Genomic DNA, 14,407 nt, shown 5'->3' on the forward strand with positions numbered 1-14,407 from the left:
GCTCTTTATGGTTCAACTGAGAAGGAGTCAGCCCAGCCCTCTCCTTCCTCTCCCACTCATTCATAAGTGAAAAAGATGAGAGTGACAAAAGCAGATATTAAATACAGAGATGGCAACGCACGCAGAGCGGTGTTCATACCCGTACCGACTGTCACAGACACGAACGAGCAGATAACTGCACCATGGTCACAGCAGCTGGTGCCAAGCCCAAATACTGCTGTTTACAGCTTACCTAAACATGCACAGATGTTGCCTCGTGCAGGTGTATTACAAATATACAGAACATTAGTGTTGCTATTAGTGTTATTTACAGTAAGTTGCTCCTAGAACTTGCTGAGATCAGACCTTCGTTATGTCCAAACACAGCAGAAGCTAATCTCTGCACAAGGGAGCATCTTCTCTGACTGTGCAAGAGCAAGGGCTGTACAGCAGGGTTTCCTTTTCCTTCCTCTCTCATCTACACAGCAAGACAGATGGACGCATAATCAGATCAAACAGCTTGTCCAAGGTAATTCAGGAAGACAGTAGCAGATGTAAAAACTGACCTCCTGCTAACTCACACTACTACTGTTATTCCCACTGGAGTGAAAGCTGCACCACAGGACATGTATTAAGGTGCCTGTCATTCAAACCAAAATGCACTACTCTTAAAACAACAGGTAGATATTAATTACTCTGCTGACTCTGGGGCAAAAAGCTGTTACCAGTTCAGGCTCTGAACTGCATAACTCACCTGACATAGCGCTCTGCTGTGCTGCTCTGGGGACACCAGTGACGCTGCGCGCTCAGTACAGCGCCGAACAAGAGTTCCCATCTGCACACTGTAATGGGGCAACAGTGATCCAAGTGTGGCCCAAGACAGTAAGTCTAGAAATAGGAGTCTTGTGTGGGGTACTGAGGCATGTTCTCCATTTCTAACCTGGTGGAAAGCAGAGTGACATAAGCACAGAAACAAAACAGAAAAGAAAAAAAAAACCCCAAACCCAAGCCCAACAAAACAAAACAAAACAAAACCACCAAAAAAACCCAGGGAGAGGGTACAATGACATTTACAAAACTTGGAAATACTCCAGGAGTACCCATAGCTAATGTCAGAACCGGCATCAAAAATAACTCCTCAGTCCAAACACAGGCAAAGGGCTCTTCAGGTGTGACAGGCTACCCGATGGCAGAGCCCTTCCTCTGCCAGGGCCTCTGGCAGACCAGGGATCTAAAATTATCTGTAGGGTTAAGGGACCTCTTTGAGTTTCTGAGGAGGGATGCAGCATTAAAAATATGAAATTCTTGAACATGGCCAGAAAAGGCTGCAAAAAGCACAGAATTGTCCTTTGCAGGCTCATTGTGCTGCTCGGAGCAGGGCAGAGATGCAGACAGCAGAGCAGCATAGCTGGCTGAACAGGCAAGGCACAGGCTCCTGGGAGCACAGCCAGAGGCTGAACACCCTGTGCAATATCAAAGAATATGAAGGTTGGTATCAAATTTATCAGGGCTACTTGGAATGCTCCCTCCTCTGTTCTGTTTTCTTTATTTAGTGCTCATTTAGCATTTACTTAGTATCAAGAAAATGGCAAAGACTGGGATCTTTCAGGAAGCAAATTAAAACATTTGTTCCAGTGCCTTTAAATCCACAGTTACATATCCTTGGATATCACAGCTCTTTTGTTAAAGAATTTATAAAAGATTATATTAAGAAAATGAAGCGCAGTTACTTCCTTAGTAATACATGCGCTACCCTTCAATAAGGAGCAACAGAGCATTATACTGGGCTACTTTCCTTCCCTGAGAGCCTGCCATGGGCAGAGATCAGTTTGGTATCCAGGTCTCTTTGGCAGCTGCAGGGAAAGCATTTCCACCTCCTGCAGGGTCCAGGCTGCAGACGGGGAACAAGTTCTGAGAAGTCCCACAGACAGCAATTGCCCCTTTGGGTGCCGGGGAAAGCAGAGACACTGGTGAAAGTAACATTGTGGGCAGTATCTCTTTCCTAGTTCCCACCTTGGCTGCAGTTCTCTGTCAGGCTGAATTATGAACTTGATATGTTAGATAGATGTTAGGTACAGGTAGACAGAATATCCAGAAAGCCTTAGCCATCAGGCACAATATATGTCTATCAGAATGTGCTAAAAAGGCAGCACTTGACCAGCACAGGTGGTAAATCAGGCCTTGCAAGTGGAGCAGAAGCAGTCACTTCCATGAACCTCCTTTTCAAAAAATTACAGAGCAAAATAAACTCTAGAAAAATCCTGGCTTACTTTTCTTTCATCCAGCTATTCTATTTTGCTTGTCACAGCATGCAGAGGCTGTAAAGCAGGTCAATAAATTAAAGGAATATGGTGGCTTGGGTCACCCCCCCACTTTCTCACTTCCAAGGCAGCAGAACAGTATCTGTTGCAGACCACAGCCTCCATGACACGCACTCAGCAACTGCATGTTGGGACATATTAAAGCTGTAAAAATGAAAAGAAATGACAGCTTCTGTAGCCTTTTATGTCCATGAATTATACAACAGCTATTTAATAGCTGACAAATAGCTATTATTCTTGCATTTCACTCACTTTGGTCAAACTATTTTAATGTGTATGATGATTAAGTAACTCCACTGAATTGAATAGTTCCTGCCTTGCCTGTGTCACAACCAGAAGCAGCAAGCTTCAAAAAGCGTGGAGCAAAACTGGTGCTATAAATGTCACAGATACCACAGAAATGTATCAGAAAGATCACAATCTCCTTACTCTGAGGCCCCATAAGGAAAGCTAGACTACGTCCTCTGGACCTTTAGTTTCTTCTCTCAGTTGCCATTGAGGAAGATTCTGCCTCTCCTCTGGCAATGTCTCCATCCCCTGGCTAGGCTTATTCTTAAAAATCTTGCTCTAATATCAAAATCTTATTCTTCCATGTTCCTAATTCATTTTATTTCTTCTTGTCCTTCTGTGAATGGATATGAAACAGTCTATTGCTACCTTTCTCTGTGTTAATAATTTTAATGTCTGAGAATTAATCACATTGTGTCTCTCAGACTTTTCTTTTGTAGACTAAACACCACCATTTTTTTAGTCATCTTCACAGACGACGTTTTCCAGACCTCTGCTCACTCACGTCGGTCTCATTTCCAGCATCCCTCTCTAAGCATATTCCAGCAGAGGCCATTTCTGGCAGTGTTGGCTCCATTTACTTCCGATTACCTGATATATGTTTTACCCTTAAGACTCAACTTTTTTCTCTACTCTGCCCTAGTGAGGCCACACCTGGAGTACTGTGTCCAGTTGTGGGCTCCCCAGTTCGAGAAGGACAGGAAACTATTGGAGAGTGTCCAGCAGAGAGCCTTGAAGATGATCAGGGGCGTGGAGCATCTCCCATATGAGGAAAGGCTGAGAGACCTGGGTTTGTTCAGCCTGGAGAAGAGAAGACTGAGGGGGGACCTCATCAATACTTACAAATATATAAAGGGTGGGTGGGTGTGAAGAGGATGGGGCCAGACTCACTTCAGTGGTGCCCAACGACAGGACAAGGGGCAGTGGGCACAAACTGGAGCACAGGAAGTTCCACCTGAATATAAGGAAAAGCTTCTTTACTTTGCGGGTGCCAGAGCAGGGGCACAGGCTGCCCAGGGAGGCTGTGGAGTCCCTTCCCTGGAGACATTCAAAACCCCCCTGGACACGGTCCTGTGCCCCCTGCTCTAGGTGTGCCTGCTCAAGCAGGGGGGTTGGACAAGATATCTCCAGGGGTCCCTTCCAACCCCTACCGTTCTGTGACTCCGTGAAGTTTCATTTAAAACCTTTCAAGCACCTATTTTTGTGATAGGAGGAAAATAAATAACTCCTCTCTTTCTTTTGCAGTGATAATGCACACACACATTCCCATTTTGCATGGCTGAGAAAAAAGGACTTGATACTGCTCTTCCTCCTCTCCTGGTACCATCTCTAGATCTCTTGCAGGTCCAGCTTTTACACTGCATTGAGGAGCAGCTGTGCAATGCAAGGCTTCATTTGTTTAAGCTGCCAGTGCAAGAGGGCACACTGCTGCAGATTTCACTGCAGCCCAGGCATCTTCCTTTATCTCTCTGTCCTCCTCCTATTTCCTCTTATTTCTGTTCTTGTCCCAGTCTGCAAAGCATCATGTGTTATTTTTAACTTTTTTGACAGGTCTTGGTTTTCACTATGCGAGGCACATGCATAGTCCTCTGAGCTGCACTGCAGGTGCTTTGGGAAGATGAACAGACCACTGTCAGAATTCTGATAGAATTTATTCTATCAGAATAGAATAAAAAGTTTTGTCAAAATCTAGGACGCAGGGGCAGTGAAATAATTTGCTGTCATCACAGCTACTCCAGAGTCCAGGCTAGAATATCTCTATTCTTGCTATCTGTAGAACAGCAGGCTGAATTCATTCTTTCCCCAGCTATTATGGCACTAAAGAGACACTGGCTTTGACAAGCGGTCTTGAAACTACTGGTTGCGTGAAGGACCATGATGATTGTGGATGTGTTGGGAGTAACCAGGTGGACCCACTATGAATGCATGTGTGAACTTCCATTCAGATATGGAAAAGAAGGTTGGTTGCTGGTCGGTGGAGTTATTCAAGATGGATAGCATTGTGGACTTGGAACTCCTGTGCTGCTGCTCTTCCCACTATTAGCATGGATCTGGGAATTTTAGTTTGAGAAGAACCATGGTCATAAGACAGTCCATACACCAGTGCCCTGATGCAGTGGGGAAGGTGGGGCCTAAATGCCCTTGAATAAATACTTCAAGGGCAAAAAAGTCCCTGGTCTTCAGCAACTGCAGTAGACTCTCAAAGTATGAATGCACATAGTTCTCCAGACACTGGCGTTTCCTGTAAAACATTGTTACGAAGCCATTGTGCTAAAAACAATAGACTGGGGCTACTGAGTGAGTTCACTTCTTGCTTCTTTTCTCACTTTCAGTTTTAGGTTCGCCTGTAAGTATACTCTCTTTTTCCCAACAAACACTGTGAAACAGATATAACCTGTTAGAAATTAACACATGAAGGGAACATGTCTTTTGATTTCAGTTACAAAACTTTAAGTGGGTGAAATTTGATCCAATAAACTCTTGTTAGTGTCTGTTTTCATTCATTTGCCTGATTACATAAGAAGAAAATAAGTGTGTGTTCATATAGGACAGGGTGGGAGACTAAAGGGAATTCAGGATCTGCCAAATGGGACTCTGTTACTATTGATATGGCTGGTTAAATAAACAAGGAAAAGGATCCGTGTTCACAGGAGCTGCACACTGGTAATAGGACTGGACTTCAGGAATTCAAGTTTTTTTCAATTAGAGAAAGCAAAAATAAGCAAGGAAGGAAATTCTAAAACAATAAAAATTATCTGGGAACTCATATTGTTGAAGACAAACTTGTTTAAATAGAAACAACGTTGCCTCAATATGCAAAAAGTCCTACGGACCTTCTTAAATTCATCTTGAATTCTATTAATATTTTTAAGGGCTAACAAATTCTCACAGAACTTTAACTATCATAGATATCTGCTGGTCCTAAAATGTATAACAAGCAAGCTTAGAAATTGTTATAAGATCTTGCATTAAAATCCTGCTACAGGTAGTAGCATTCTGTATTTGTTGTGATGAATAAATGTTTGAAAGACATCTCAAAAAATAAGAAGTAGATTTTGAAATTTGAAAACAAGACTGGCTCTAGACTTCATGCAAATGTGCATCTTCTGCACCAGAAATACCTGCGGTGGTTCATAGCGCGTGGTGCATTTCCTGCATCAAGACTTGGCCATCGCTTGTCACAAACACAGAGCAGCAATACAAATGAGCTAAGGGAGGATGTGGGGAAGAGACGTGATGAAAAGACGATGACCGCAGTGTACAACAGAGGGAAGAGAGGGAGGAAAGGTGCCTTGAACTGATGGCACTGGTGTATTTGGGCAAAATGACCGAGCAGGATGAGCAAGGATGAGGCAAGGGAGTGTCAGGAATATTTGAGACAACAGTGGATGAATTGCTAAGGAAGCATCAGAAGCACTGAGAAGAGATACTGAGATCAGGGCTACAAACTGACCTGAAGACTTGAGGATGTGAATGTATAATAGAGCATCAGGCAAGGGCAGAGAGGTACAAAGAGTTGACAACAGCAAGAAAAAATGGTAAAAAGGTGGAAGCTGGTGGATAGATGACTAAAACCTTTAGCAACAGAAGCAGGCACAGAAAGAATAGGGAAAGCTGGAACCAGATCTGGAGGGAAACAGTACAAAAAGTGAACCCAAGAGTAGGAAATAGTTAAAGATAACATTCTGTATTGAAGAACAGAAAGGTCTCTGGTGCTGGAGAGAAGAAATCATGAAGGAAGGAAAGTCGCTGTAGATAAGGTGGGCTTGGCCAGGCTGTGGTAGCTGGTTGCACTGAGCTGTAGGACAGGATTTAGCAAGAAGGCTCTTTTGCACATTTCATGCAAAGAATATTCTGCTAACACACATGCGGTTGGTCTCAGAAGAAGTGGTTTTAAGAGCATACCAAAACATTAAAAATACACTGTTCCCCACCAAACATACATTACCCACCTCCTTTATGCCTCAGCTATATAGAGCAAGATACTACTATGTAGTAACATAAGTAAGAGAAAGTAGCAACAGCAGAGAGATCCTTGCATCAATGAAGGTACCAAAGCTGCATTCTGGAGTGCCTATTGGTGCCCTCATTGGATGCTGACTTAAACCTTTTGTGCCCTAACTGATCTAAAACTAGTCTACATGGGGGAGGAACAATTTACTAGATAGCTGGGAGGTCTAATGGAAATGGAGTACATAAGCTGTACAGTTGTTCTGCCTACGTAATGGTGTTAATACAGCTCTCTAAAGTGTTCTACCCCTTTGCCTCATTTACTTATGGACCAAAAAAGCTATGAGCAAGCTCAAGAGACTGAGGAAACTGACAGTTAACAACCTTAGTTAATTTTTAATTAAATCCCAACTAAATCAACAAAAGGTCTATCCCACACAGCTTGTGCCTGCCTGTTTTCTCCATTTACCTTTTCATAGAATCATAGAATATCTTGCTTTGGAAGTGACCCATAAGGATCAAGTCCAACTTCCTGCTCCTCTCAGGACTGCCTATCACCCAGGTGCTCCTTGAACACTGTCAGGCTTTTACACTGCTGTGAGCAAGCAATCCTTGTTCTGAGGACTGCAGTTCTAAAAGAAGTTCCCAAGATTTTCACGTCTCAGTAATTTCCCCGATTCTTAGTGTTTTTTTCTACTTTCACTCACAAATAGCCTGAAGGATCCTCCTTGAGCACTCTCAAACTGATTAGGAGTTTTCCATCTATGTAGAAGGCTGAGATGCTGCAGCTGAACATCCCCAGGTAACCAGCGGCTGAAATACGCACGTCTGTGGATTAGGTATTTTATGGGCTCACAGTGCACACTGTGAGCAATTCCAAGTTTTGGATAACTAGAGAAAAAAAATCCTCTTGCAAAGGTGCAGGGAAGCATTTTCCATGGGTTTAACAAGAATGGGATAATTTTGGTCAGAGATATTTAAAGCGGCAAGAGAACCTAGACAACCCATATCCCATAGCTTTCAAAATACCCTGCTGAATGGTAAAATGATCAGACGAGAAGCACTACAAAATGTTCACTTCAGTCCCTCACAGACATACTTTCCCACTTACTTCTTGCAGAAAACTCCCCCTGCCCTCCAATGCAAGTCTCTAGAGATGCCTCAGCAGTGCACTGGGGAGTTGTGCTTCTCCAGATGGAATATCCTTCTCAAACTTTTATGTTTTCTTAGCAGTTTGTTCCTAAACAAACCGTGCTTTACTTGCCATTAATGTGTCTCACCCTTCCAGAGCATGCCAACTACTGAAAAAGTGAGCGAGGTGACCTTTGACTTGCAAATTTCAGTATTTTCACGTGGAGAAGGTGCCCGCTGTTCCTAGTGTGGTAGCCCAGCTCCATCCGAAGGCAGCCAGCACCTGATGTTGGAGAGGAGAGGGAGACTCTTAGATTTTATCTAATGATGTTTTCTTAAAGCAGAGCCTGTTTAGCTCTCCCATAAACTATCTCATACCATAAGTCAAAAGTATTTAAACACTATGATATTATATCAATCTATTTGATTCCATAAGAGCCTTGTACAATCAGTCTCACCAATAGCTTTATTTTCCCCTTCCTAAGCACTCTCTCCTTTAGCATGGCTTTCAGACCACACCACAGAGTGTCACTCACTGAAGAGGGAGCTGGGCTCCTTCTCTTTTCCCTTTGTGCAATACCTGCTTTTCACAGGCTAACGCCAATGCTTAGATCTATCGCTCTTCCTCATTCTCGTATGCAACACACACATTACATACTTTGGCATAGCCTCACCATCAGAGCTACATAATCCTCAGTTATGATAATCTTTTTTTTTTTTTAAAACATGCAAGTACTTTAACAGCATCTGGGAATGACAGAGAGCTGACATTAGTTTTTATGGCATTCTGTGTTTTGTTTTGGACATGTTTTAGGTTCCTGGTTTCTGTAGAATAACCACATTTTCATTGTCCTGTTCTCAGTAAAAACCAATTTTGCCCCCCACCACTACCCCTCAAAAAAATCCCAACAGTCAATAAACTGTCCCATCCACAGCCTCAGCAGGGGTAAGCACAGGTAGCGTGCCACGGGGTTGCCCACTCATCCACGTTACTCTTTAATGGGATTCTCCACAATCCTCCAAATCTGAACTAACCTCAGCTTTGTGTCATACTTCATCAACTCACATTTCACTGTATTTAGGACCCAGGTTAGCCTTTTAAGGTCTTTCCCATTTGAGAAGCTTTTAAACAGGAGCTCTCTGCTGTCTACTGTTCTCTTCATACTTTTGAAGAAATTCTTGTGACTGGAAAGACACCATTTAGTTTTGCAAAACTTGCCATAGCTTCTCCCAGTCACCTTAAACTCCTGCCAGTACTCTCTTAAATCATATTTTTTTTTTCACCACTTCCCAGCTGCTGCCATTCTCTCTTAGTTCTTATGGCAGCCTCTGGTACCAGCTTTCAAGACAGACCCTCGCAGCCCAGTCTATTTCTCCAGTCTAGTAACCCTTCATAACTATAAATTTGTTATTTTAGTTAACTGAAATATTTCACTCTGCACTGTTAGGTCGGGTTAATTCTGCCTGGTAATGGTGATTTGTAAAAACATTCCCAAGTTTTCCACTTTGCCTTGAACATCTTCAGTGCTGCCTGGATCTGATACTCCATGACTCTGCTATGCAGAAAAGCAATTGTTAGGATAACATTTTTTGGTGAAGCTTACCACAACTTATTTTCTTTTCCCCCCTTTCATCTAAAAACGCAAAACCACAATTCAAATGCTCTCAGCGCAGCTGGTTCATGTTTAACAAAAAATTGTGTTAATCTCTTTACATCCATTTAACATCCAGGTTGTAGTCATTTCACAAGAACAAACAATTTCTGGAGCATTTTTTTCCATGTTCTGTCTTAAAGTCATTTACCTTTGGCTGAACTTCTAATATGCCCCAAACATCTGGATGATCAGAAATAATTTCCAACCACATGGTGTTCCTTGTTGCGTCATTTTTCTAAGCTAAGTACTGGCCATTTTTACAATGCACTTACACTTGGAACTTCCCTCATTACAGAAAAAAGTGAATTCTAATTTTTAATTCTATTTCTGGAGATTTTATGTTCCTAACTCAATTAACTGAAATCAGAAAAAGTCTGTTCACTTCATGATCAGCTCCCAGGTTTGAGGAACAGCTGAAGAATATCTAATAGGAAAAAGGTTTTCCATGACAAGGTGTCTCTGTAAAGGACCTGGGCTTCAGATTTCTTGGTAAGGTGCGCTGCAGAGCACACACTCCCTAGAAGCAACTTCCACAGCAACCGTTTCTTTTACTTCAAGCAAATACTATTGTCATGCAGCACATGAAATTTTTAAGCGAAATTTGTTTCCTCACATTAAACAGCTTTCCTGACCTTAGAGTTTGAGTATGCTGTAGGGACCTGGTGTTGCCAAAGGCAAAGCTTTCTTGGCTTTCTCAGAAACCCCTCGGCTACTTAGCTGCCTCTTTGGGATGGGATCCCCTTCAAAAAATCTGTCCTTCAATAGAAAACATGACCTAGAGAATTAATGAGCCACATATACAAACTGAGGCACTCCATTACTGAAGGTTACTTGAAGCGTTACATCCAGAACCATTCACAGCATTATTTAGCCCACATCATTAGCAATCTCTGGACAGCACGTGATTTCCGGCCCCCCCAAGCCCATGTCAGGAAGCATCAGCACCCTACAGCCCTTTGCCACGCACAGCTGGGAAAGGCCAGCCTGCTGAAGCCGAGGGCTCCTAAAGAGAGAGGCCCCTTTTCCCCGGGGCTCAACACGCACCAGCGCACGGCTGCAGCCAGCAGCTCGCCAGCTTGCTGCCGGCACTCCCAGCAGCTGGGCCCATGGCATGGTGGGTCTCAGTAGCCTTCGGAGTTGTACAGATCAAAACAGCTGCTATTGCATCACAGTTCCCCTTTTGTTCTTGGAAGGAATCGAGAAACCTGAAAAGGTCTGGCAGCTCTGCCCCCTCCACTTTTCCCCCAGAAGAAAAAAACCTCTCATGGCAACTCCTGCCATCTCCCACAAACCAGCACCTCATGGTAGCTCTACCTGCCCAGCTCCACTGGCACAAGTGGGAGATTTGCTGATTCCACTCCTCCTCTCTCTAAACACAATTTACTTCCCTCCCGTGTTAGCTTTGACATGCAGAAACATCAATTTATCCTACCAACAACTGCTCTGGGCACCCCAGAAAGGCAAAGAGTAGCAGCATCTTGGCAATGGGCAGGCCTTATTTTCCTGCCCGCCCCATTTCTTACCTGATGGTGGCTTTTAGCTGGGAGCCAACACATCTATCAAAGACAAGTTATCAAAAAAGAGTTATCCCAAGTTGAGCAGACTGCAAAACAACTGCACCTGCCATGGCAGGACAGGAACCTATATCAAAGTTTTCCGTAATATCCTCAGGAAGGCTCAAGCACCACAGCTTCAACATGCTTCAACAGCTGTTCCATGTTATAATGTCTGTATTTAAAATTATCCCATACTTCAAAAATACCATGCAAGTATTAAGTACATTTTTATTCAAACACACTAGAACTGAGAAAGTAAATAACTGTAAATAACTCAGAAAATTACAACTAAGATGTGACTGAGCAGGTATTTATAGCAAAAACAGATCTACAGTAAGGAACAACTCACAGATTAATTCCTCAGCAGTCCAGCCTGCAGTGCAATCAGGCACATGCCTCCAAAAAGGGGCTGAAATAAGGGAGAAACACCAGTCATTCACCTTTAGTGATCTGGCCAAGAATCGATACTGAGAGGGAATTTCTGGAAGAATTTCAGTTTACGAAAAATACTCAGTATGTTCTAAAACTGCCACATAGCACATAGTTTTTAAATTGTTGCAAACCTATGGTTTGCAATTAAAATAGCAGAGAAGGCAGAAAGTTCCTTTTGCCATCCTCTTCATGGTCAAAAATAATTAATTTCTCACTTTTGTAAGGCATCCTAAGAGTTAAGCATGAAACAGATTGTACAAAATGCAAGCTTGGTCAAAACAGCATGCTTGGCACTGTCTGAAGTGGTCAGAACAGCATAAAAATGTAATGGTGTGATTCTACAGTGATCTGGAAGTCACTTAATTTGCACAATTAATCCTCCTGATGTCTTCAGTAAGAAGGTTACAATCAAACAAAAGGATTCCCAATATGTCCTTTGTGGCAACACTATAAAAATAAATGCAACTCTCCCACACAGAGATGCCTATCAATACTGAGGCTTACGCAAAGCTATTACAAACGGATCTCCTTCCAGCATTATGAATCGTGGGTTTTTTCCACATACCCCCAAGGAAAAAAGTACAACATCCATCTATTTTACTTTAATCTTTATTATAAACAAGAATGGGATTACTACATACTGTAACAAAACATCCTCAGCTGAATCAGTTTTAGCTTTTAGTAGATTAAATCAGAACCAGCAAAACAAGTTTATTTTTTTTAAGGATTTAGTCTATTGCAAGAAAAACAGCTGTACAAACATGAAACAGAATTCAAGATACACATTTCATCATATATACATAAACAGCTGATGACACTCTGGACAGAAACATACAGGAACTTCTTGCACATAAATAGATTTTTTAAAGTATAGTTTTCATGTGTATACAAAATTATTTTGCTTTCTATACTGAGCAAAGTTCTTGGAGACATAAACAAGGATTTCTAAGAGACAAAATCCCACCTATTGCTTAGGATACGGGCTGCCACGCACAGAAGGATGTAATAATACAATTTACACAGCATTTCTATACAATACTCAAGCTTCTTATGTACATACTTACAAGTCACTTTTGTACATGAGATGCCACCTTTGCAACTGAAATGGCATCTCCCCTGAAAGGCTGCATTAGTTCCAGTGTTTGTATAAGAGATGAAACAAGTTTCAAAAGGCAGCACCACTTGGCTTGTAGAGTCAAGGATCCACTGAGCTGCAGCTATAGTGAAGGCAGTGAGGTAATTACACTGGCCTCTCTGTTTACACAGTCCCAGCGGGGAAGATCAAGATGTGACCCTTGAAGTCTACACATTACCTCTATAAAATGTGGCTGTGGCAAGAACCATTGATTTTAATAGATCCATACCTAAAGCCACACACTTTTGCTCTTCAGCTTTCTCTTTAAGCTACTTAAGCCAAGCATCTGGTTCTGACTTTGGGGGAGAAGTTTGGCGTTTACATTAAATTTTCAGTCCAGTTAAGTTATTTATCAATGGCAGGGCTGGGTTCAGGATGCACACATAACCTGTGAAACTCTTCCTTAATGCAGGCAGAAGGGGTGCACAGTGCAGCAATGACAGAGACCCTGCTAAGCTTCTCCTGGAGTGGGGAATGCTCAGCACCTGTGAGAATCAGGTGCCAAGCCTGCTGTGAGATTAGGTCAGGCTTCCACTTTGTTTTAGGCAAAAGTGTCAAAAGAAGGGCTGGAGCTTTGCTCCTGGTTCCTCTTAATCATACTTTGTCCAACTAGAAAACAGTACCCAGAGAACACTCAAGAGCAGCATGCCGGCGATGCCTCTAAGACCTGGCACAGTGCCTAGACAAATGCTACCCAGATGTCACCAATGCCAAACACATACTGCATCTGTGGGTTACACACACCCATACTCATACCAAACCGTCTGCTGATCCACCTGGGAATCTTGAGACCCGGGAGTGCTATTGGAGCTGCTTCCTCTCACGGGCTCCTCCATAGTCCCAGTGCTGCCTTCTGGCAGCTTACCCTGGTACTTGGTAAATAGAGCATCACCCTGGCCTTGCCCTAGGGAAATATTTCCCTCAGTGCTGCTGGCAACAGCTCTGGCAGGGGCCACTGTGGCTACCTCCCCAGTATGAGAGGCTGGCTTAGGTTTGACTTTAGAGGGAGTGTGTGATGTGGGTGAGTAGCGTTGCCCAGGGTTCATACGGTCCTGTTGCTGCACATTCAGATTGCTGGTGGATGCAGTGGGTGAGGCAGAGAACTGATGGAAGGAGAGTGGCCTCTCATCTTTTGGTGAGGCCAGGGAAAGGCGCCTTGCATCAAGCTGCCGACAGCGGGAATCGACACCTTGCAAAGAACCTGCCATCTTTGCAGACTGTGGCCTCTCTCTTAAGGTTGCCTGGGAGCTCATGGGCACAGAAGCCCTAGTGGTCTGACTGACAGTGTCCTTTCCCCCACGCAGGTCTGCTGCTGACTTCTGAGGGCTCTCCTGCCTGTATGTCTCCGGGCCGGTGGCTCTGAGGAGGTCTGCAGATGCTAAGCTAAATGCCCTGCTCAGTGACGTACTCCTCCTGCTCGTGGTTCCAGGCTGCTGAGGCTGTGCCATCTGCTGCATCCCACTGGTGGGCTGGTGCTGTGGCATGTGAGAAAGTATAAGGGACCCCTGAGAGTTTGCCAGAGGCTCAGGTTCGACTTGTCTGAGGATTGGCTTAAGGTAATTTCCAGGCTTTGCTGTTCTTCCTTCTTCATTGGCAATGGTCATCTTTGCAGGTGCAGCAACAAGACTGGTGGGCATCTTAGCAGCCTCCTTTCTGGATGGCTGAACCAGCAGGTTCCCAGTAGCTGAAGGCTCATTTGCTTTCCTAAAATAATCGCTGAGCAAGTCATCTCTGTTACTGGAGGTGTCCTGGTGTGAGAAAATATGCACATGCCACATTAATGACATTAATTAATGACACATTAATTTTTGTTTAAAGAATCATGCAGAGCTTTGTGTTCAAATGATCTTCCTTCCCACTTAACCCAAATACATCCACAGAATTTATATTTGAAGTGGGGAAGAGAATATACAAATGTTTACAATGGGTATAAATCCAAATCAAGAAGAATTATGCTCA

General features: G+C 43.3%; 1 protein-coding gene across 4 annotated transcripts in view; it reads right to left on the reverse strand.

The window, feature by feature from the left end:
- Window positions 1-11,904: 11,904 nt before the first annotated feature.
- The window catches only part of CCDC88C (coiled-coil domain containing 88C), a 100,237-nt gene continuing 97,734 nt past the window's right edge, over window positions 11,905-14,407 (reverse strand). For 3 of the 4 annotated variants that reach the window (XM_064460580.1, XM_064460579.1, XM_064460578.1), the window contains one exon: window positions 11,905-14,196. In XM_064460580.1, coding sequence (XP_064316650.1) covers window positions 13,183-14,196 — 1,014 coding nt within the window. In that variant the 3' untranslated portion in view covers window positions 11,905-13,182. The remainder of the gene's footprint in view (window positions 14,197-14,407) is intronic. The other variant, XM_064460581.1, reaches the window with a different exon arrangement.

The sequence above is a fragment of the Phalacrocorax carbo genome, chromosome 9 (assembly GCF_963921805.1).
Source record: "Phalacrocorax carbo chromosome 9, bPhaCar2.1, whole genome shotgun sequence".
NCBI lineage: Eukaryota > Metazoa > Chordata > Aves > Suliformes > Phalacrocoracidae > Phalacrocorax > Phalacrocorax carbo.